General features: G+C 43.1%; 1 protein-coding gene and 1 non-coding gene across 2 annotated transcripts; one reads left to right on the forward strand and one right to left on the reverse strand.

The window, feature by feature from the left end:
* Window positions 1–1,759: 1,759 nt before the first annotated feature.
* LOC114429896 (NACHT, LRR and PYD domains-containing protein 12-like) lies at window positions 1,760–14,529 on the reverse strand. Its single transcript, XM_028398506.1, has 8 exons — window positions 14,467–14,529; window positions 12,936–13,137; window positions 10,912–12,715; window positions 10,649–10,822; window positions 9,089–9,262; window positions 7,724–7,770; window positions 3,930–4,435; window positions 1,760–1,858 (listed from the first exon to the last, which is right to left on the reverse strand). Exons 1-8 carry the CDS (start codon window positions 14,527–14,529, stop codon window positions 1,760–1,762), a joined length of 3,069 nt encoding a protein of 1,022 aa, XP_028254307.1.
* A 6,752-nt stretch (window positions 14,530–21,281) lies between these two features.
* On the forward strand, window positions 21,282–21,353 carry trnad-guc (transfer RNA aspartic acid (anticodon GUC)). The gene has a single exon. It is a non-coding gene; the product is annotated as a tRNA-Asp (tRNA).
* The last annotated feature ends 2,083 nt before the right edge of the window (window positions 21,354–23,436 follow it).

Below are 23,436 nucleotides of genomic sequence, written 5' to 3' on the forward strand. Positions count from 1 at the left end.
TCATGTGCATGCTGGTCTTCTGGGTGACTCTGAAAATGGAGAATTTATACAAATCATCCTGGAGGCCCCGGGGAAGACCCAGGACGCAGTGGAGAGACTATGTCTCTCGGCTGGCCTGGGAACGCCTCGGGATTCCCCCAGAGAAGCTAGAGGAAGTGTCTGGTGAGAGGGAAGTCTGGGTGTCCCTGCTTAGACTGCTGCCCCCTCGACCCGGCCCCGGATAAGTGGTTGAAGATGGACGGATGGATTATTATTAGTACAAGTACATAAACCAATAAGGAACATGTACATGTAATGCTGCCTATTTGCATAAGCTTTGTGTGCAGGTTAATGCAACTCAGAAAATCAATAAGCTGATAATGATACTATGATAGATGAAGGGAGGAGAGTAATGAGAGTAATGAAAAAAATATATTAAAGATAAGACTTTTAAGATGGCTCAGTCCATCCTGACCAGTGGTGGAGGAAGTACTGAAGCTTTGTACTCAAGTAAATGTACAAATACCCAGCAATATATATACTCAAGTAAAAGTAGAAGTGCTCCATCAACAATCCTACTTAAGTAAAAGTCTTAAGTACTTTTAAATGTACTTAAATTATCAAAAGTAAAAGTACTCACACACTGAATATATATTATTGATTTCCATTGCAAAGGATCTGAACAGGTTAAAATAATCAAACAAATCATCTTTAAATTAAAATGGACCCTGTGTAGTTAATGTACATGTTCAGTCCAGAAGCAGCTATGGACAGGTCTGTGTGTCATGAGGCAGGCTGTGGGCATCAAGTGAACAGAGAGGCTGCTGATAACAAACAGGTATTCAGCATTTTTACTGTGTCAGTATTCCTGCTGTAGATTCATGTTATAATTTATGTTAATCAGACATTAATGGATGGACCTGTGTTAGCAGACAGCAGCAGACAGTAACGTAACTAGTTAGCTAACTGAGCCAGAGCACCGGCATCATGACTGCGGCTCATTATAGAAACACAGCTGGCAGCGTGACACCACCTTCATGCAGAGTCTGACCTCACATCAGTCCAGCACTGTGTCCATCACATGGAACAAGTAACTACAGACACTGTAGAAATGTAGTGGAGGAGAAAGTACAGGTAACAGCTGCAACATGGAGTAAAAGTATAAAGTATGTAATATTATTTTTACTTTAGTAAAGTATAAATACTTAAAAATTTACTTAAGTACAGTAACAAAGTACAAATACTTAGTTACTTTCCACCACTGATCCTGACTGACTGCCACGATGTAGAACAAAGAGAATGAAGGCCTCGTTTGTTCCGGTTGCTAATAGCATTTCAAATAACTGACCATTATTTTGTTTTACTTGTTGTATTTATGGTGTTGTTCTTTATTAGGAACCATGATTTTTTTATGTATTTTTATTTATTCGGACACAGTCTGTTAAGTTATATCCTCTTTATTCTCTGTATTGTTGTAGGTCAGGCTGAGCATGATGCCTACAGAGTACATACAGAGTCACGTGCTGTCCAATAAGCTGGTGACAGACAACTTGAGGTGCCAGGCCATGGTCTCTGAGGTCATCAAATGCAAAGACAGAATCCTCGGTCGGCCTCGTCTGCCTTCTGCCATCCTATTGGCCATTGGAGGCTGGAACAGCAGCATGGATCTAACTAATGTAATCGAGGCATTTGACGTCCGTGCAAATCACTGGATGAACATAACAAACCTTTCTGAGCCTCCTCGTGCCTGTCATGGTGCAGCCTACCTCGGTGGGTATGTCTACTGTGTTGGTGGCTTTGCCCGGATTTTGATGCCCACCAATAGTGTGTGCAGGTTTGGCCTGAGCACACGGACGTGGCAAGAGGTGGCACCGATGCACTATCGCCGCAATTATGTGAGTGTGACTGTGTTGAACGGGTGCATCTATGCCATGGGAGGCTATGATGGGCACACAAGTCTCAGCAGTGCTGAGTTCTACCAGCCAGAAACCAACCAGTGGCTTCAAACTGCACCCATGCATGAGCAGAGGAGCGACGCCAGCTGCACAGCACTCAACGGCAAGGTGGGTGGAACACAATGGAACATACCAGAGAACAGAAAGATCTGTTTACTAAACACTGCTGCCAGTTTGAGCCAACAAAAATGACAATTTCTTATTGTCCACCCCCACCCCCCCTTTTTGTATTCAGATCTACATATGTGGTGGATATGACGAGAATGAGTTCCTGCAAACAGCAGAGTGCTACAACCCAGAGACCAACCAGTGGACCCTGATCTCTCCCATGAGCAGCCGGCGCAGTGGACTAGGAGTCAGTGCATACAACAACCATGTTTATGCAGTAAGTGCATGAAAGAAATGTGTGACCAGCTTTCATCAGCGCTTTAAAGCAGCTAGTTTTTTATGTGACAATTGAATTGATAAGTGATGCATCTTCTTCTCATCTTTGACTCCAAAGGTTGGTGGCTCTGATGGAACAGCCTTTCTGCAGACCGCTGAGGTCTACAACCCTCACACCAACACCTGGCACAACGTGTCCTCCATGATGACCCCCCGCTGCAACTTTGGCATCGAAGTAGTTGAGGACCGGCTCTTTGTTGTCGGGGGCAACAATGGCTTCAACACCACCACCTCTAATGTTGAGTACTATGACAGTGAGACGAATGAGTGGTCTCAGGCCTGCGACATGGACGTCGACCGCATCGCTCTGAGCTGCTGTGTGCTCTCTGGTCTTTCCAACATGGCCGACTACACCATCCCTTGTGATTCGTGATTTCTGTAAATCTTGTATAAATATGAATGAATGAATGAATAAATGTATAAAGTGATGTAACAATTCTGTCACAGTACCTGGCTGTAAATGTATATCATCTGTTTATTCCACTCTTATGCAGTCTGCATGTATGTTTTAGGCTCGCAGTTATGATGTACACATCTGGATTACTAGACCTGTCCCATCCACCATACAGTATGGTAAATTACATTTAATCATATTTGTCTATCTACTGGTTATATATCTAGCGTTTGCTCAGTAACTGGTATATTAATTATGATCAATAATATGGTTAAACAGCAGCTTACCGTCACCTCCCCACTGCGCTCTCCCAGCCTGAAGAAAATGAGCCGTCACCGGTTTTGCTGCCGCTGGAGCCGCCTCTCCTCTTCCTCCAACAACAAATAAATATATTAAAAAAATCCAAATTTCTAAATCCACACTGTTGTCCCACTTGTTGTGTAGTCCGTGTTGTGTCGCTGTCGCTGCTTTTGTTTTTCCTGGGGCAAAATTTATGACGTCGCGCCACAATCAGGAAGTGATTTGAAGGCCAGACTGTCCCATTTGTGTCATCAGGGACAAAAATGTCCGCTTCTAAAAACCGCTCTAAAAACTTAACAGATTCATATTTTTCTGCATAAATATGTGGAACAACTTCAGGACTGCTCAGAACTACCAAACATGAAATCATTGGAGGAGTTTAACGCTTTAAATGCCAGTTAGATTGCATGATGCAAATATTTCATGTAAAATGCACAAAACAAGTCATTTTACAAGTTGGGAGGCTCAGGCATTATTTTATATCTGTCATGTCAAAGTTTATCCAAAATATTGAGTTGGAGTTATTAGTGTTTGTATTGCAGCAGTTTTAAATGGTGTTTTCCACTTAGGTCCATTAACTCCTATTATAATACTACATTTTAATATCAGAGCCATAACAACATGGAATCATGCATTTCTTAATGTAAGGGTTTCATTTGTGAGGACATGTCAAAGTTCATGATCATAAATTCAGCTTCACATTCTTCATTTCACTGCTTCTAAGACAAAAACATGTTCTGACCTGAAATCACAGTCAGTGATTCAAATGAAAGTGAAACATCATCAACATTTAAAGCACAAAGTTGAAGCTGCTGTCACTTCCACACACTCTGCTTCTACACACAGCACAGACTCACTGAGGAACCAGAATCCAACCAGAACCCAGCATGTAGAGGCTGAGTGAATGTGGTGCTGAAGGTGTGGAGGTGGATCAGTGTGTCAGAGGAGACTCTGTAGAAGGACAGAGTGCCAGCAGGACAGTCCACATACACTGCTGCTCTGTCAGAGACAGAGGAGGAGGAGATGAATGTTACTCTGTTATTGTGACAGACAGAGTAACCATGACCAGAGCAGCTCAGACTCCAGGACTGATTGTTTCCTCCAAACATGCAGTCATCACTGTTTCCTTTCCTTCTGATTCTTCTGTAACTCACTGATATATAAACCCATCCTCTCCTCTCGACCTCCCAGTAACAGCGACCAGTCAGAACATTTCTACACAGCAGCTGATCCCACTCATCAAATCTGTCTGGATGATCAGGATATGGCTCCTCCTCTCTCACACGTGTCACCTTCCTGTTGTTGTCAGACAGTTTGAGGTTTGTGTTCACTGAGTTTGTGTCGACTTCAAGTTGACAGAAATCTGATGGAGAGAAAAAGACACAGCTGCAGTTTATCATCTGACACATCTGATGGCTTCATTCTGTCTTTACTGACTGATGTGTTGTTCATTCATACAAAGTTTATCATCAGACTTTTTGTCACTAATGTTTGAATGAACAAACACACAACTATCAGCTTTGTGTTCAAACACAAACTGGATATTTGCAGCAATGTGAGTAAAGACAGACGACACATTTAGAACATGAGAAGAACAGCAGCATCAACTGTATCATTGGATAAAGAGCATCATCCAAAAGCTCCTTCATCAGAGTCTGGAGGAGGATCTGGACTGAAAGACCAGACTCAGACCTCCTGATCTATCCTGATATTGTTCCACTGTTACTATTGTAAATACTTATTCCGCTTCTGTATTATTCTCCTTCTTCTGGACACATTTTCAGAAGAACTAGTCCCACAGCTTTAATGTGAGCGACCTGAAACTTTTACAGGACGTCCGGCTGTACCGGGACACCTGTGCAATGACTTTTCTTTCCGTTCCGACGTACGGTTTTCACGTAAATCGCAAAAAACAGTGGGCGAACGACATAGACGGTGAATGGGGAGAGAGAGGAAAAAGGCAAAAGTCACAAAACCAGGGAGGAAGCTGAAAACTGAGGGAGCCGTTTCCATGGTAACCTCCACAGGTGCTCTGACTGACTTCTCTGATTACATCATCAAAGATGGCCGCTCCCATTAACAATGCATTGGGTTCATTCAAACAAATGTAACTTCACTGTATTGATCCATACAGAGGCAGACACAAACACACACACATACACACACAGATTTTCAAAATAAAAGCCTCCAAATCATTACAGACCTTACTAGGCCTGGTAAACTACATACAAGCCACCCAGAAATATGCAGACACACACTATACACACCTGCCAACACACAAACATGGATTTTCAAAATAAAAGACCCTGCACAATAACAGGATATGCTGACGTGTAGATTTTCAAAATAAAACACTTATACATGTTTTAACATGCATTAGGGTTTGGTGGTATATAATGGGGCGGACCGGCAGCAGAGTGTGGGTGAGCGCGCATTGGCCCACTCAAAATGTCTTGTGAAATTTTCTAGGTTATATATACAATAGTTATTTCTATTTTCTTTCCTGTTTAGTTCTTCTGTCCTTATGTTCCTTTCTTTGGTTGGGATTGTTGGTGCATTATCATTGAGGGTTCTTCCTGTAGAACAGACCAAAAGTCCAGTTCATATGTTCACTGGGCCGAAGCCTCTGTCATAAAATCAATAATGTCATAATATGCCACCAGTACTGTTGTCCACAGGATGAAATCACACGTTTAAAAATGATTATTTATATATATTTAACATTTCACCACAAGATGGCAGCAAACATGGTCAAACTCTCACCACCCTGTTTGCCAGTGATCTGTGTTTTTATTGCCCATTTCTAAAATGGCAAGTGTAAGTAAGAAAAGGAAGGTTGACAGCGAAGGCCGAAGTTTCAGGACAAGTGGAAATGGAAGAAGAATGTGAGGGCAAGACATCTTGCACATTGAAACCTGTGTTGGAGCCAGACCTGCCCCCTTTACTGCAGCTGAGAGCCCAGTCTCTTCCTTCTCATCAGAGGTCCCTCGTTAATCGCGGGGTTACGTTCCAAAAACAACCCGCAAAAGGTGAAATCCGTGAAGTGATGGGCTTTATTTTTTACAGTTATTCTAGATGCTTTAAGGCTGTGAACCCCTCACTACACACTTTATACTCCTTTCTCTCTGTTCAAACACTGTCAGAGTTCAAACCTTCATAAAAATAAGTCCAGTGTTACAGAATGAAACCAAAGCACAAAGCAAAATAAAAGGAAATATAATAAATGAAGATTAAAAAATGGTTTGTGAAATGGAAGTTGTGGCGGCTGCACTAAAATGAATGATAAGTTAATGTGGTCTGTTCAGAGCTGTCAGTAAAAGCTTGTTTAACTGGGTTCGGCTGTCCCGCCTAACAAGTGAAGAGATTGCTTCCAAAACGCTATAAATCCAGAAAAAAGTGTTTTCTTTCCCAAAAAGGGTTTATATGAAACTTCTAGTTTATGTTTCAAACTGTAATATATCATCATGAGTTTGTCATAACATCAAAAAATCTAATCTATATTTTGAATTTAAACATTTATTAAACAATCAAATCTTTTTTCCACCCAAAAAGCTATAAATCCATTTCATCAAAAAAACTCATTTTATGTATTTATATATGTATTTCTAATAATATTATTTCGCCGGCTGTCAGTTGATCCGCATGAAAAACAAAAGTTTTTCTCTTTAATATGTGAACAGGAAGTGGCCGGTATTTTCCCTCCAGCTGAGTTTCGGGATTCTGTATGGAAGGCTTCCGCTTTTTTCCCATGGAAGAAAAGAGGACTGCCTCATGGATACTGTCAAAGTTATTCATGTCACACAGCTAAAACACTCATTTAAAAGATGCCTGGACATACTTTCTATCTACTGACAGGGCTCCGCCATGACAGTTGGAAAGCTGCCCTGTGATTGGTTGAATGGAAATGCTGCATTGTGCTGAAAATCAGGGCGTTTGTAGCAGATTGGGAAAAAAGGGAAGAAGCGGTACAGGGAAACATGGCGGATAACGTGTTTTGTTACTAATTGATTAAAAGCTTTAAATAGAGACCCCGTGTGAAACTTATTTTGGTGGTAACTCGTTTTCTTAAACAGTGGCGTTTCTCGCCCTAACCCTAATAATGCTGCTCACAGCTCAGTGTCTCAGTGTCTTCACTCTTCAGTCCATCAGTCCAGTCTGACCCTTTGGATGAGATTCTTTGTGTCTGAGTCCTGCCTGCTTTTGGACTGTGGAGCTGTTTATTCCTGTGTTTGGACCTTTTCAACCCTTTGTGGTCTCTTATTGGATTTTGTCTTTTGTCTGCTTTGGTTGTCTGTTATGTCCCAGGCTGAGGGGAAACCCACACACAGCATGTCTGCACCTCCCCACTCGTCCCCACTCTCAGATCGGCAGCTACACAGGCTGGTTTCAGTGTTAGGCTGCAGTTCATGAACTCAGAGCTGAGCAGTGCCCAAACAAACACAGAGACACTACAACACACTAAAGCTCCCTAACAAGAGAAAAAAGGAAAACCAATGACAAAGCTGGAACCTAAAACTCCTGCTGGGGAGTAATAAACTCCAGTAAACACCAAAGAAATCCAACCGCCGAGGCTGCGCTACAACAGCTCTGATGGACTGATAGAACACTGACTCATGCACAATAACATGAGGAAAGACTGAGTCAAACTTACACTTCCTCAGCCCAGGTTTTAACCACTGCTCTCCACCATGCTCCACCCTGCAGGAAGAAACACAGTCAGAATGATTTTCTAACCAACATGAGTCCAAACTGCTGATCAACATGAAGCAGAGTTCCTCAGTTTGTCAGAGACACACAAACAGACTGAAACTCATCTGTGTCGACTCCAGAAGAGTCTCTCCTGATCTGCTCTGTGTTTATTCATGTCCTCCATTCTGTGAAATATTGCTCTCTGTCAGTGCTTTACTGTAAAATCCTCTTCATGCAGCAACAGTGTAGGTTTGATCTCAGCATTGTGCATTTATCCAAAGCAGCAAACAAGCCACACTGTCTCTGACTGTTTGTTCCTTTCACTCTATATGCAAACACAAGCCTGGTTCACATGTGTCATGGATGGAAGAGTTTCTGACACACTTCAAATAAATACATTCACTCATGTCTGTGTGTAGTTTTTACAGTGATAATATTGTAGTGTCTCCCTGCTCTCTGTCTCTGACTGAAGGAACTCCTCCTTCTACCATTGTGTTGTTGTCTCCTCTGAAGCTTCACATATGGATTGTTTCAGGAACATTTGTTTGTGGAAATAATTCAGTGGTTCTTACAGCTGAGGACATTAATAAGTAGGGCATCATTTTGTATTTGATCTGCACTAAGTGTGACTGAAAATCAGTCTGTTTGTATTTTGACATGAAGAACGTGTATAAAGAAAAGTGAAGTTAACATGATGGACACTAAATGATGGAGGAAGATGAACATCAGGGATCAGTGATTATTTCTTCTCTGCAGTTTCAGTCCATCCATCAACAGCTGTGGATATATGAGCTAAACTGACAGACTGAGGAGGACTCATGCTCTGTGGTCTCTGTGTACCTGAGAGTCTTCAGACTACAATCTGGACTGTTGAGTAAAGCAGACAGCAGCTCCACTCCTGAGTCTCCTGGATGATTGTAGCTCAGGTCCAGCTCTCTCAGATAGGAGGGGTTGGAGGTCAGAGCCGAGGCCAGAGAAGCACAGCCCTCCTGTGTGATCAGACAACCTGACAGACTGGAGGTACAAAACATGTCATGAACTCAAGAAGAAAGAAGGAAAATCCAACAGATCTTCAACATGAACATGAAGCAGAATTTAACTGATTGTTATGTGCTGGTACTGGTTTGTTGTGTGTGTATGTCTGTTATGTGTGTCTCTTTGTTTTCTGTGCAGGTTCCCATGTGCACTTCTGGTGAACCAAGTGGACTCAGCTGTTGATGATCCACTTGGTTCACCAGAAGTGCACATGGGAACCTGCACAGAAAACAAAGAGACACACATAACAGTCATTAACGTAACACAGATCATCAAAAAGCTGGATCCTGACCTGAGAGTCTTCAGTCCACAGTCTGGAGTCTCCAGTCCACGAAACAGCTGCTTCACTCCTGAATCCTGCAGGTCATTATTATCCAGGTCCAGCTCTCTCAGACTAGAGGACTGGGAGCTGAGGACTGAGGACAGAGCTTCACAGCTTCTCTCTGAGAGGTTACAGCTGCTCAGTCTGAAATAAATGCAAATGAATCCTTACTGACACATTAGTGAATGACTGAATGAGCGAATGAATAAATGCATCAATAACCAGTTACAAAATTTGTTCTAAATAATGAAAATCAAGGTGTTTTTACTAGAGATGGGCGATCCTGAAAATTCCAGCATCTATCCGATATCTAGTAAATACAGGGCCAGTATTGCTGATACCAGTACCGTTTCTTTTAATTAGAAATTTAATCAGTTGATCATAATTAGGAGAATAACACACAAGAAACATTTGTTAAGTCAATCAAGCTGCAAACAAAAGTGCAGAACTGTATATGTGTATGTATTCTGTTATATTCTGTTAGTCACATTATTCTGTTAATTAATCAAACATTCATTCACCTTGTGTTTATTTCTATTTATTTTTTATATTTTGCTCTTCTTACGTGTGCTGTTGCTGTTGTAACACTGTGAATTTCCCCTGCAAGGGACTAATAAAGGATTCTTCAGAATCTTATCTTATAACTTGTATGAAACTATAACTTCACAATCATGCCAGTGATGCTCCTTGTGACAGCCATGGCTGTTTGTGAATAATCTAGGTGAAATAAAATAATGAAGATAATTTTTTAAAAGTTTAAAACCTGCCTGCAACCTAGCCTATATATAAAGAATCAAGATTCTTCAACGTTTATCACAAAAGCATAGTTATATTAAGCATCATTAGAGCCGCTGTGGTAGACCTGTCTCAATTGAAATATGTCAGTTCTCTGTTTGACCAGGAGGTGGAGCATGTGGTGTTGGGGAGGTATAAGAAGGGAAGGAAGTAATCACTTGGGGGGGGGGGGGGGGGGGGGGGGTTGGCTGGAGGAAGCACAGTTTTTCACAGTTTTTCACAGTTTTCCGACCGTCATGATGTATTTGGCGACATGGCGATGTTAGAATAAATATGCACTTCACACTGCACTGACGCGTCAGGAAGAAACCACCGGCATTACAGCAACAACAGCGAACTAACAGCATGCAGTGACTGGTTTATTTTTACAACAATATTGAAAAACATATATAAACTTATATAATTTGTTATTAGATATATTTTGGAATTTGAGTAATATATGGTCACAGTTTACTCATTTTGCTAAAATCTTATCACCACACTCAGAAAGACACCATTAAATAATGCTGCAGATTACTCAATCTAAACTTTCACTTCTTTAAATAAGCTACCTAGACATTGATACTATCGATATTTAGATCGATTCGCCCACCCCTACTTCTTACTTGTGTAGAATTCAGTGCACATTAGTGTCAATCCGAAAGCCTCCACATGTCAACACATGAACTGCATGTAGACAAGCTTCAAACATAATGTTAAGGTATGCATTTAAATGATCAACAACCAGAACCTGACCTCAGTGATTTCAGACCACAATGAGCACTCTCCAGTCCAGCACAAAGAAGCTTCACTCCTGAATCCTGCAGGTCATTATTATTCAGATCCAGCTCTCTCAGACTAGAGGACTGGGAGCTGAGGACTGAGGACAGAGCTTCACAGCTTCTCTCTGAGAGGTTACAGCTGCTCAGCCTGAGAAAAAAAAGATTGAACACAAAGTCAATGTTTTGTTGTTCATATAAAAATCAACCATGTTTGAAATGGTTCATAAATCCACCTACAGAACTTTGTTGGAGGCTTTGACCACTGGCAGCAGCCTCAGAAGAGCCTCCTCTGAAGCAGAGTATTTCTTCAGGTCAAACACCTCCAGATCTTCTTCTGATGACAGTAAGATGAAGCCCAGAGCTGACCACTGAGCAGGAGACAGTTTATCTGTGGAGAGACATCCTGATCTCAGGGACCATTGGATCTCCTCCACTAGAGAACGATCATTCAGTTCATTCAGACAGTGGAACAGATTGATGCTTCTCTCTGCAGACACATTATCACTGATTTTCTCCTTGATGTACTGGACTGTTTCCTGATTGGTCTGTGAGCTACTTCCTGTCTGTGTCAGCAGGCCCCGTAGAAGAGTCTGATTGGTCTCCAGTGAAAGGCCCAGGAGGAAGCGGAGGAACAAGTCCAGGTGACCATTTGGACTCTGTAAGGACTTGTCCACAGCACTCTGGTGGAGGTGTTTTAGTTCAGGTTTGTTTCTAAAGCCTTCAGACTCCACAGATGTTGTTTGTTGTTGTTCCAGCAGGTTGACAGCAGAGCTGCTGAAGGTCAGATGGACATGAAGAGCAGCCAGAAACTCCTGAACACTCAGATGGATGAAGCAGAACACCTTGTCCTGGTACAGGCCTCTCTCCTCTTTAAAGATCTGTGTGAACACTCCTGAGTACACTGAGGCTGCTCTGATATCGATGCCACACTCTGTCAGGTCTGACTCATAGAAGATCAGGTTTCCTTTCTGCAGCTGATCAAAAGCCAGTTTTCCCAGAGACTGGGTCATCTCCTTGCTCTCTGGACTCCACTGTGGATCTGTTTCAGCTCCTCCATCATACTTGATCTTCTTCACTTTGGTCTGAACCACCAGGAAGTGGATGTACATCTCAGTCAGGGTCTTGGGCAGCTCTGCTCCCTCTCTGGTTTCCAACATGTCCTCCAGGACTGTAGCAGTGATCCAGCAGAAGACCGGGATGTGGCACATGATGTGGAGGCTTCGTGATGTCTTGATGTGGGAGATGATCCTGCTGGCCTGCTCCTCCTCTCTGAACCTCTTCCTGAAGTACTCCTCCTTCTGTGGGTCGGTGAACCCTCTGACCTCTGTCACCACGTCCACACAGTCAGGAGGGATCTGATTGGCTGCTGCAGGTCGTGTGGTTATCCAGAGACGAGCAGAGGGAAGCAGCTTCCCCCCGATGAGGTTTGTCAGCAGCACATCCACTGAGGTGGACTCTGTGACATCAGTCAGGGTCTCATTGTTGTGGAAGTCCAGAGGAAGTCGACACTCATCCAGACCATCAAAGATGAAGACCACCTGGAGGTGCTGAAAGCTGCAGATTCCTGCTTCTTTGGTTTCAGTGAAGAAGTGATGAACAAGTTCCACCAAGCTGAACTTTCTCTCTTTCAGCACATTCAGCTCTCTGAAAGTGAATGGAAATGTGAACTGGATGTCCTGGTTGGCTTTGTCTTCAGCCCAGTCCAGAGTGAACTTCTGTGTTAGGACTGTTTTCCCGATGCCAGCCACTCCCTTTGTCATCACTGTTCTGATTGGTTCCTGTCTTCCAGGTGAGCCTTTAAAGATGCCTTCTGGTCTGATGCTTGTTTCTGGTCTGTGTGCTTTCCTGGATGCTGCTTCAATCTGTCTGACCTCATGTTCCTCATTGACCTCTGCAGTCCCCCCCTCTGTGATGTAGAGCTCTGTGTAGATCTGGTTCAGAAGGGTCGGCTCTCCTGCTTTAGCGATCCCCTCAAACACACACTGGAACTTCTTCCTCAGGTTAGACTTGAGTTTACGTCCACACTCTGCAGCAGGAGTTCCTAAACAAACAATAAATGTCATTAATAAGTGAACGCTACAATAAATGTGTCAAATAAATATTTTCTGTCTCCATGAAATCTGTTCATCAGTTGTAGACAAACAGTTTGTGTTTTCAGTCAGAAGAATTCACAGATGTCTGCATCATATTAACAGCAGAGTGTGTAAATGTAAACTTCATTTCCTCTTTCCATCATGTTAAAGCTCTTCAAATCCTCTTACTGCTCTGCAGACGCTCAGCCAGCTCCTCCTGCTTCATCCTCCTCAGGAAGTGCACTGTGATCTGCACTAATGACTCTCTGCTGCTCCTCTGCTCTTCATCCTCCTCATCCTCCCTCTGACTCTCTGAGCATTCTGGGTAATCTGGACTCAGGAGCTTCTGGATCTTCTTCAGCTCATCCTTCACAAACCTGACAATGTTCTCCTCCAGCAGCTGGAACAGAACAACAGAGTATAAACTCTCAGACTTTGAGGAGCAGAATAACAGTTTAGTGTTTCATGATATTACAGCTTATGTTCATACATGTATTACTTGAATCTACAACATTAGATATGAAGTGTTGTGTATGCACAGCTGCTGTAGTTATAAGTATTACTACCACAGTTCTGTCTCTGTGAATGCTTGCTCAGGGGTCAGGCTCTGGGTCTCTGTAGAGCACCAGGACTGTTGTGTTGTAGTTAGAAGCTGTTTGTACTCACCATAAATATGGCGTCCTGAGCAGGAGTCTGAACACTGGGTTGCTGCAGTCTGTGACAGAAACATCAGCATTTAACAACACAATCACTTCACTAAGTGTTTTGATGTGTTTTCACTTTAAACAGATACACAACAGTCAACAGACTGGTGACAAACAAGCATTGTTGTATTAAAACTGAAAACTATCCCAACTCCACACATCCAGCTCATGTTGAACCTGTTGCTGCTGCTTTAATGACTGAAGCACAGCTTTAAGAGTTCCATTCCACTTCCACTGTCATCATATGTTCACATTGATTTAGACCAGGGGGGTTCAATTAAAGTCCCTGAGGTCCAGCTGTTCACATTTCCTCCAAGTCAAAGGTCTGAGCTGATGTCTAGCTTGTGTCTTATTAGCTTCCCCTATGTCCACATGTTCATGTGTTTCAGTAATATCTATTGTCAGTTTTCAATGCAGGAAATGTTTACCTGGGGCACAGCTAGCTCTGTTACCATGAATAAAAGTAGTCCCAGGCAAATACATTGAAGGCCTTTATTTCAGATGAAAGAAACTGAAACCTGACTGACTGAAATGTGTAATTTGTTCTTCTTCACATATTCTGCTTTAATGGCTGCCAGCACAGCTTTAAGAGTTCAGTTGAATCCAGTGGCATAGGCCACTTAATGACTGTTTCAGAGACAGATTCAACAAAAACTCGGTGACAAACAGAAACTAATTCCAAGTGAAACAGTTTTGTCAAACATACTGGTGCTACTACACTAACAGCCTCCATATCTGAGGCCTTCTCTCATTTACAGGGACAAAAAACTGGCAAATCCCATTGCCATTGGCTGTTGCCCTTCTAACCTCGGCCCTCTTCTTCTTCTTTGTTTTTATAGCGGTTTGGTAACAAACTGACTTTTTCACTGTTTCAGACAGAGACGATGCATTTGCAATTTGCGCAAATTGTTGTTCTGCGGAAGTTTACAGCTGGCTGTAAACGAGGCTTTGCTGAGCCAAAGGAGTATATCTGAGTGTGTGTCAATTGGGCGAAAAAACCTCTCCCAAGTCGCTACCTCCCGTCTGGCGGAGTTGCAGACACGACTAGGAGTGAAAACAGCACGGCTGCAGCCAGACATATCCACGCGATGGAACAGCACGTTTTACATGCTGAGGAGCACCAAAAGCGAGCGCTCTCAGTCTATGGAGTAGATTATCAGCTACCTGCAACTCTGAGCGCAAACCAATGGACACTAGTCGATCCGTGTGAACAGCTGACTAGAGACAAGAACGCTGGGCCCAGACTGGAGAAGCAACAAGTCCCGTTTTCCAACCCCTGCCCATCTTGCACGTAAATACCTCTCTGCCCCGTGCACTGGCGTTGACAACGAGCGCTTGTTTTCTGCTGCTGCACATGTGATTGATGATAAAAGAAACCGAAATTTATCAATTACATGTTTGATTTTAGTGCATTACATTTATGTCTGAAAGCTTTATTTTTGTATTATATCATGCACTTGTTAATGACTGGGTTAACGTTGACACTGATTTGACACATTTCATTTTGATTTCAGAGAAGTAACTGAAAAGTAACTGGAAATCCTTGGTCTATTGTGAATTAAAGCAGCCATAGGCTTTTGGTTCTGTAGAACCCTTTATTTTATTGTTAACAGAGTTTTACTAACTTGAAATAACAATAAAGGTTCATTTGAAGAATTGGAACTATTGTTGTTTGTTATCGGTATCGGCTACAAGAAGCAGGAAGTTATCGGTTATTGTTATCGGTTGTAAAAAACAGTTATTGTGCATCCCTAATAAGAATAGGAGTAGGTGGCTGTGCACTGGCTAGGCGAGGCTGAAGCTAGCAGGCTAACAGGGGCTAACCTGGCCTCATTACAATATGGGTTAATGCTGAAAACAACTCTAACTCTCCGTGTCTTTGTTAGGAATCTCCTCAGGTCCACTGTGTGTGGGGAGGGAGCAGAAAAGGCAACAACATGTCAGACAAATAATACTGCTACTGCTGTAGATGGTACTCAGGATGAAATGATGCTATGATAGAATTCTTTTTAGTCAGACCAGTGTTTCTTGTGTTTTACCTTGACATGTTTCGACTACTTCCTGCAGTCTTCCTCAGAAGTCACATGAATTCTATCATAGTTCATAAATAGGTGAAGACCAAATGAACCTTATCGAAATATGAAATGATGCTGCCTGTAACTGCTAGAGAGATTCAGGGAAGTGAAACATCCAGAAAAAGAGGAGTCTGGACGCCAGGACTGCAGCCAGGTGCTGCTGGCTAACTGCTGTTTGTGTTTTCTCCACATTGACCTCCTTGAAGTGCAGTAGGAAGAGGTGGGGGGGCATGTTTTTGTGTACTTCAAAGAGTGCGTTTGTGGCTGTTTGTGACAGTGTACTGCAGAAACTTCATCAGACATTACAAGCTTTACAAGGTCAACATACATACTACAAAAACACATGAAACGGCAAACACCCACACACACATGCACATGCATGCACACATGCACGCACACACACTTAAAACAGCCTACTAAGCGCAATAACACAACCACAAAAAATGATGAAATCACAAGGATTTTATGCATAGGAATATAATGGGTTCATGGCTGATTTTAGTGCTGAACAGTAGAAAATGTCAAATTTAACTATTTTTTTCAAAAATGAAACCCTTACATCAAGAAATGCATGGTTATATGTTGTTATAGTTATGATATTAAAAAATGTAGTATTATAATAGGAGTTAATGGGCCCTAAGTGGAAAATACCATTTTAAACTGCTGCAATACAAAAACTAATAATGCATCAAACTCAATATTTTGGCTAATCTTTGACCTATCCATGACAGATATAAAATAATGCCTCAGCCACCTAACTTTTGTTTTGTGGAAAATAACTCATTTTTTGTGTTTTCTTCATAAAAAAAATACTGTGACATCAAGTAATCAAACTGGCATTTAAAGGGTTAAATTCCTCAAAATGATTTAATGTTTGGTAGTTTTGAGCAGGGCTGAAGTTGTTATAACATATTTATGCAGAAAAAAGTAAGAAAAAATATTAATCTGTTAATTTTTTATAGCAGTTTTTTGGAAGGGGACTTTTTTGTCCCCTAATGATACAAAAGGGTAGTAAATTTGTTTCACCATGTTCTGGTGATGTATTTGAAAAATTTAAATTGGAATTCTAAAATGTGTCTAGAGAGAGTCTTTGTTACAAAAAATTGTGCCATATGCACCAACACAGATAAAATGGTGGCCAGGTAAAGAGGCAAAAATTACCCAAATGGACAAAAAAGTCCCCAATGACGCACAAGGGTTAAATGTTTTATTACTGAAATGTCTTTCCATACTTTGTTTCAGTGGGCTGCCTTTCTAGTACAGTGAGGCAGATGTTTAAGTCATGTTTATGCAGACATATAGAAGATTTTAAATGATTCATACACTTTGAAGCAGCACTGTAAATATGCATTACTCTGTGCTACAGATGCTCCAAACCATCAACCACCTGCAGAGCAAACAGACACATACAACCCCAAGAGTCCAGCAGAGCTCATCACAGCATGGAGACACTTCCAGAGTGATTCTTACCTTTGATCATCAGATGGCTGATCAGCTTTGAAATTAATGGGCCTATCAATCGACCAATCACTTTTCATGGACACACAGCTGGGTCCAGGTCCAGCAGAGTCTGCTCTCACATCCTGGATCCTGATAGAATCACAAACACTGACTCTGAGCTTCTTCTGGAAAAATGATGCTGAACATCATGTTACACTTTAAATGTTTAATAATGATGGAAACAAACTGCAGCTGTGACATTAACTCTGACCTTTGACCCTCAGGTGGATCAACAGCTTTGAAATCAATGGAATGATCCTTTGACAAATCACTCTTCATGGACACACAGCTGGCAGGTCCAGGTCCAGGTCCAGGCCCAGGCCCAGGTCCAGGTCCAGGTCCAGGTCCAGGTCCGGGTCCAGGTCCAGGTCCAGGTCCAGGTCCAGGTCCAGGTCCAGCAGAGTGTGCAGTGTGCTGCTGCTTTGTTCTTGAACACACAGATGTGTGAATAATGTGAGTGTGAGCTCTGACATGGAGAAGGGTCATGGACAGTCAGAGACGGTCCTCTTACCTCTGAGCTTTGGTCCGGCTCTCATGGTCCCCACACAGAGGGCTTTTAGAGGGAGGGACTCCCTCCTCTCTGTCCTCACACTGACTCATAGCAGAGCTCACACCTTCACACAAACACAGCAACATGACACAGAAACACACAGTCAGCATGTTGGTATTGATCCTTCATGTAGATGCTAACAGGCTAATCATGCTGTTAGCTTAGCATCAGAGCCTCAGACCAGGTTTGGTTCTCAGGCTTTTATTTTGGTGAGTCTGTAAACACACCAACATCTCTGATGCTGTTATTATTGATGTCACATGCTGTAAGTGGAACAGTGCACACACACATTCAGTGTTTGCTTCAGAATTCTGTCACTTCTCTCCATGTGTGAACATGTGAATAAATGAACATGTGTTCATGTGTGTTTCTGTCACAGTGTGAACAGACTGAGTGAAGCACTGAGACCTTCCTCTGTAACAGTCTGTGGACTGTTTTCTATAGAAAGGACAAACACATGAGCAGCTACTGTCTGAGCTCTGAGGACTGACACACTTCTCCTCATGGCAAATATTAGATTCACATATTTATGAACCCTTGAAGAGAAAATGTTTCTTCTGATGAGTTTCAATCATCGATATGAATTCATGAAAAATAAAACATGACAAATTGATGCATTTATAAATGTTTTAGTTTTAGTAATAAGAATCATCTGATCTCAATTCAACCAGATGCACCTGAACGCACCATGAACTTTAAACCAACCAAACTTACGTAACGTGGCGCGCGGCTGTTGCGCAGCACAGGCGCGTCAAACCGGAAACAGACTGATCTGATAAAGTCAGAATAAAGCGACCTTTTCTCCGCTTGAAGCTTTGAACGAGTCGATCTGAGTTTCAGAGCAAATGAAGCTGCTGAACTTTACAGAGAGAACGATCAACAGAGACGCTTGTTGTTGGTTCCGCGTTTCAGGGACTTACTACAATAAAGATCCATCAGTTACAGGCAGCAAAGATCAATGAGGTGATCACACTGATGATTGATCAGATATCGACAGACTCACCTGCTGAATCAGTCCTGACTTCCAGAAGTTTCCACCTTCGTGTGTGGAGCTGCTGGTTCTGCTGCAGTCTGTCTGACAGGAGCTCAAAACGAAAGTAAGTCCACAGAAGCCACGCCTTTAAACCAGGACACGTCTCCAGCAGGGGGCGCCCTCACACTGGAAACATGAAGCTGATTTTTACAGCAGCCTCCCTGTTGTTGCTCTGTCAGTGTCTGTTTACATGATAACAGCTGTGACACAAACAGAACAGTGATGGACTTTATTCAACCTGCTCAGCGAGAGAAGCAGCGAGCAGCTCTGATAGAAGTCTGTCTGCACCATCATCAGGGTCTGATGCTGCTGCAACAGCCGGACTCTGGGACAAAGTGACGTCAGCAGATGTCGGGTTGTCCTCTGAGTCTCTGAAGCAACATGCGGCTCAGCTGGAAAACAGCTTCTGATGGAGCTCTGATAGTCTGACTTCATCTCTGAGAGGAAGAAGAGGGAGAAGCCGCTGCGCAGCGCGCGGACTCTCTCCAGCAGCAAAGTGCAGAGATCATCAGAGCTCCACATGAGCTGAACATGAAGAGACACAGTCCGCTAGCAGCTCCTTCACTGTCGGCCTGCAGCGCTGCTCCCACACTCATCTGGACTCTTTCATCCACACAGAAAACACGAGCGGAACATTCAGCCTGCAGAGGAGCTGCCTTGGATTGAGTCTCCGCGGTTCTCATGGTGTGTTCAAGGACCGCCTCCCGCTCTCAGCTGATCATAACTACACTCTGACTGTGCTTGTGTTGCAGCTACGAACTGAACATGGCAGAAGAAGCTCCAGCTCCAGCCGCCGCTCCGGCCGAAGCGCAGAAGAAGAAGGTCTCCAAGCCGAACAAGTCCGGCCCCAGCGTCAGCGAGCTCATCGTGAAAGCTGTGGCCGCTTCCAAGGAGCGGAGCGGCGTGTCTGCAGCCGCCCTCCAGAAGGCTCTGGCTGCCGGAGGATACGATGTGGAGAAGAACCCGCGTCAAGAGCCCAGAGCCCCCACTCAGAGAGCTCATCCTCACTGCCCGTTCAAACAGGACCTCTGTGATCATGCTGCTGCACACTGCACAGCTCCACCTGGTTCACTGGGGTTTGTTTTGTTAGTGTTAGTTCATGTGTTTACTTATATACTAAAGCAGTGATAAACCTATATTTACTAAACATATAAAACTATAGAAACAATACATGAATATTTTCAAGAATGACTTTATTAATCCCTGTGGTTAAATTACATGATGAGTCTGATGGCGGACTGCAGGAGTCACCGCCTGTACCGTTCCTGGAGCAGCAGAGTTTTTTAGTGTTATCATTCCATAGGTCATCATGCTTTTACACATAATAAACCTATACTTATTAAAGCTATTTATAAATGATATTATGTATTTATTGTAAAACATTTATTATAGTTTCCTGTTAAATATTCCTCGGTGTCAGTTTGATATTACATCCTTGAACCAACCAATAAATAAATGTCCCTGAGACGGACCATTATTCATCTTGAAGAGTTCAACATGTGTATTATTACACTGCATCTTACAAAAGATAAAAGATGATATTTATTTCAGAAGAGACTGATTATTCTGTGCATCAGACAGAGTGATGAGCAGCAGAGGCAGAGGATGAGGAGCCGCTCTTTAGAGGACACTGAGGTGGCTCTTAAAGAGCCGCTGTGGTTTGAGGAGCCGCGGACACTTCAAGCTCTCTCTCCGTGGATGCAGCGGGCCAGCTGGATGTCTTTGGGCGTGATGGTGAGCCTCTTGGCGTGGATGGCGCACAGGTTGGTGTCCTCGAACAGGCCGACCAGGTGCTGGCCTCCTGCAGAGCCATGACAGCGGAGCTCTGGAAGTAGTCAGCTCCATGTTTGATTATTCTAGATGCTTTAAGGCTGTGAACCCCTCACTGCACACTTTAAACTCCGTTCTCTGTTTAAACACTGTCAGAGTTCAAACCTTCGTAGGAAATAAGTCCAGTATTACAGAATGAAACCAAAGATCAAACCTGTTTTCAGCAGCATTCTGCATTCTGGAGATGGACTGACACTGGTCTACGGACTATCCGGACCAGAACTCAATGAGCTGTAAGAGAAAAACAAGGTGAGAGGTGAACTGGTTATAGGAGGGACCACTGTAATGCAAACATGTGATTTGCTGATTCTGGTGTTTTTAGGTTTTGATTTAAATTCCACAAAATCATTTATTTGCATTCAATTATTTTTGATTGTAACCATATATAATTCATACTTCTGTCTGTGTTCTAAGAGTCTTAAAATATGTGGTTTCCTTTTTATTTACAGTGTGCATGTCATGTGACTTATGAACGTACAGTTTGTGCATATATATAAACAGTTTGATTTCCAGGTTGATGCAGCAACAGCTGCTGCTCTGACACCATTGTTCATGTCTTCCTCTCTCTGCACTGTGTTAACACACCTGAATGCTGCAGAGCATCTTCTTCTTTCCTGCTAAATAAATAATGGCCCTGTGGTCTGGTGGTGTCGGTTCACCTTGGACAGCGATGGACAGGAGGACAGGAAGGTCCGGCTGCTCTCAGCTGGGACCTGTGTGTGTCTGGGTGCACACACACCTGCAGTCTGCCCACAGTTACTGACGTAGCCACTCCGTCACACCCCAGCTGACACATGACCGCACCAGGTGGCTGCTGCTATGACAGATGGTGGTTGTCAGCATTCCTCGTTAGTATAGTGGATAGTATCTCCGCCTGTCACGCGGAAGACCGGGGTTCGATTCCCCGACGGGGAGAAAGACTTTTACCACCAGATAGGATGATACTGACCCTGTACATTATTTATTTAGTTTCTGATGCACTATGTACAGTTTTCTTACAGACCACTTCTCCCTCCACTCACCTGTGCAATAACTGTTCATGTGTAAACTGTTGATGATTCTATTCTATATTTTATTGGTAGTTTATTTTATCATATATATCTTTTCTTAACTTATCCTTTGCTGTCTGTACCTGCTGTTGCAAAAATGCAATTTCCCCATTGTGGGACTAATAAAGGTTTCTTAATCTTAATCTTAAAACTGTCTGGAGGACACACAGAGTGGACATGGGTCACAGAGTGCTGCTGCTGTTTGTGTCTCTGCAGCATGGGCAGCTGCTCCTGCTCCACTCGTCACCGGCTGATTGTTCACACCTGTGATCAGTCATCAGCCAATCCTGCTGCAGCTTCCATCTAGTATATGTGTCCAATGGAAGCTGAGCAACATGTCAGCTACACACATAGAAACACTACACATAGTTTGTCATATAAATAACATGGATTGAATCATGTTGTACAGTCACTGGAAACAAAAAGCACTGAGAGTGGTGCTGGTAGTGCAGCAGTGGGTGGAGGCTGAAGTGCTGCCACCTAGTGTCAATATTTGGTATTAACTCTGACTACATATTCCACCTTTAACTCTCTGCCATATATACTGTGCCATGTGTGAAGTGATAATAACATGTGAATGTGAATTTATTGTAAAGAACTTTACTTATTATCCCTGTTATAAGTGAGCAGTGTGTGTGTGTGTGTTTGATGGAGTGTGTAATGTCTGCTCAGTGTTACTGATGCTGCTGTGTGTGATCTGAAAACTGATCAAACTGTGATGTGTCTGATGCTGACAGAAGAATCAGAGGTCAGACAGTCGGATCCTCCTCTGTGACACCTTTAACATCATATCAGAAATCTCTGTCTGCTTCTGGTACATGCAGCTGATCACCAGCAGGGGGCTCACTGCTTTGCTGTCACTCAGGGGGCCTGTTCTGTCTGCCACTGGGATATGATGAGTTGAACTTCAGAGTTTGAATAGATTTCATTTGTCATGTGTTTATGATCATTTTATGAATCAGTTCAAATAAAGGAGACTCACTGAAGTCACAGTTTAGTGTTTTAATACTTATACACACTTATTTTGAAGCTGCTATCAACTTGATGAGTCTTCCTGTTGAAGCACGAGGCAGGACGTGTGTCAGAACATCCATGAACTGAGTAGATTAAGAGGAAAAGCTGATGTGTCACAGCTGCTGGTTGTGTTCTTTCAGTGTCTCCATCTTGATGAAATGAGGCGTTTTACTTCCTTACTTCCTTACACACACACACACACACATACACACACACACACACACACATACATAACACAAACATATAGACACACACACGCTCTTACAGACACACCACACAAACACACATAAGGGAGGATATTCCAGCTGAACTATGGAGGAAGGCACACCGGGGTTGCAGAGGGAAAGGATCACTGAGGAGGAAAAGAACCCGGTCCATGAAATAACAGGGACTCTTGGAGAGGAAGAGATACAAGCCGTGTCTCCCCTCTGTGATCATGGGCAACGTGAGATCACTGGGCAACAAGATGGACGAGCTAACAGGGCTAGCCAGGAGCCAGAAAGAATACCGTGAGAGTAGCCTGATGATTTTTTCCGAGTCATGGCTACATGCGGATATTCCTAACAACAACGTCTCCGTCGAGGGATTTCAGACTGTTCGAGCTGACAGGGATTGCACCGAGAGCGGTAAGCGTAAGGGAGGTGGGCTTGCTGTTTTTGTTAACAACAGATGGTGCAATCCCGGTCATATTACAATCAAGGACCGTATCTGTAGCCCCGACATTGAACTGCTAGCAGTTGGCCTCAGACCATACTATTTGCCCCGTGAGTTCTCACACACCATCGCCGTCGCAGTCTACATCCCACCACTCGCTAACCCGACAGTGGCCTGTGACGTCATCCACTCGGCAATCGCCGAACTTCAGACGGAACACCCGACTGCTCTCATCATCATCTCGGGTGATTTTAATCACGTCTCCATAGACAAAACACTCC

This window comes from Parambassis ranga, unplaced genomic scaffold (genome assembly GCF_900634625.1).
Source record: "Parambassis ranga unplaced genomic scaffold, fParRan2.1 scaffold_21_arrow_ctg1, whole genome shotgun sequence".
Lineage (NCBI taxonomy): Eukaryota > Metazoa > Chordata > Actinopteri > Ambassidae > Parambassis > Parambassis ranga.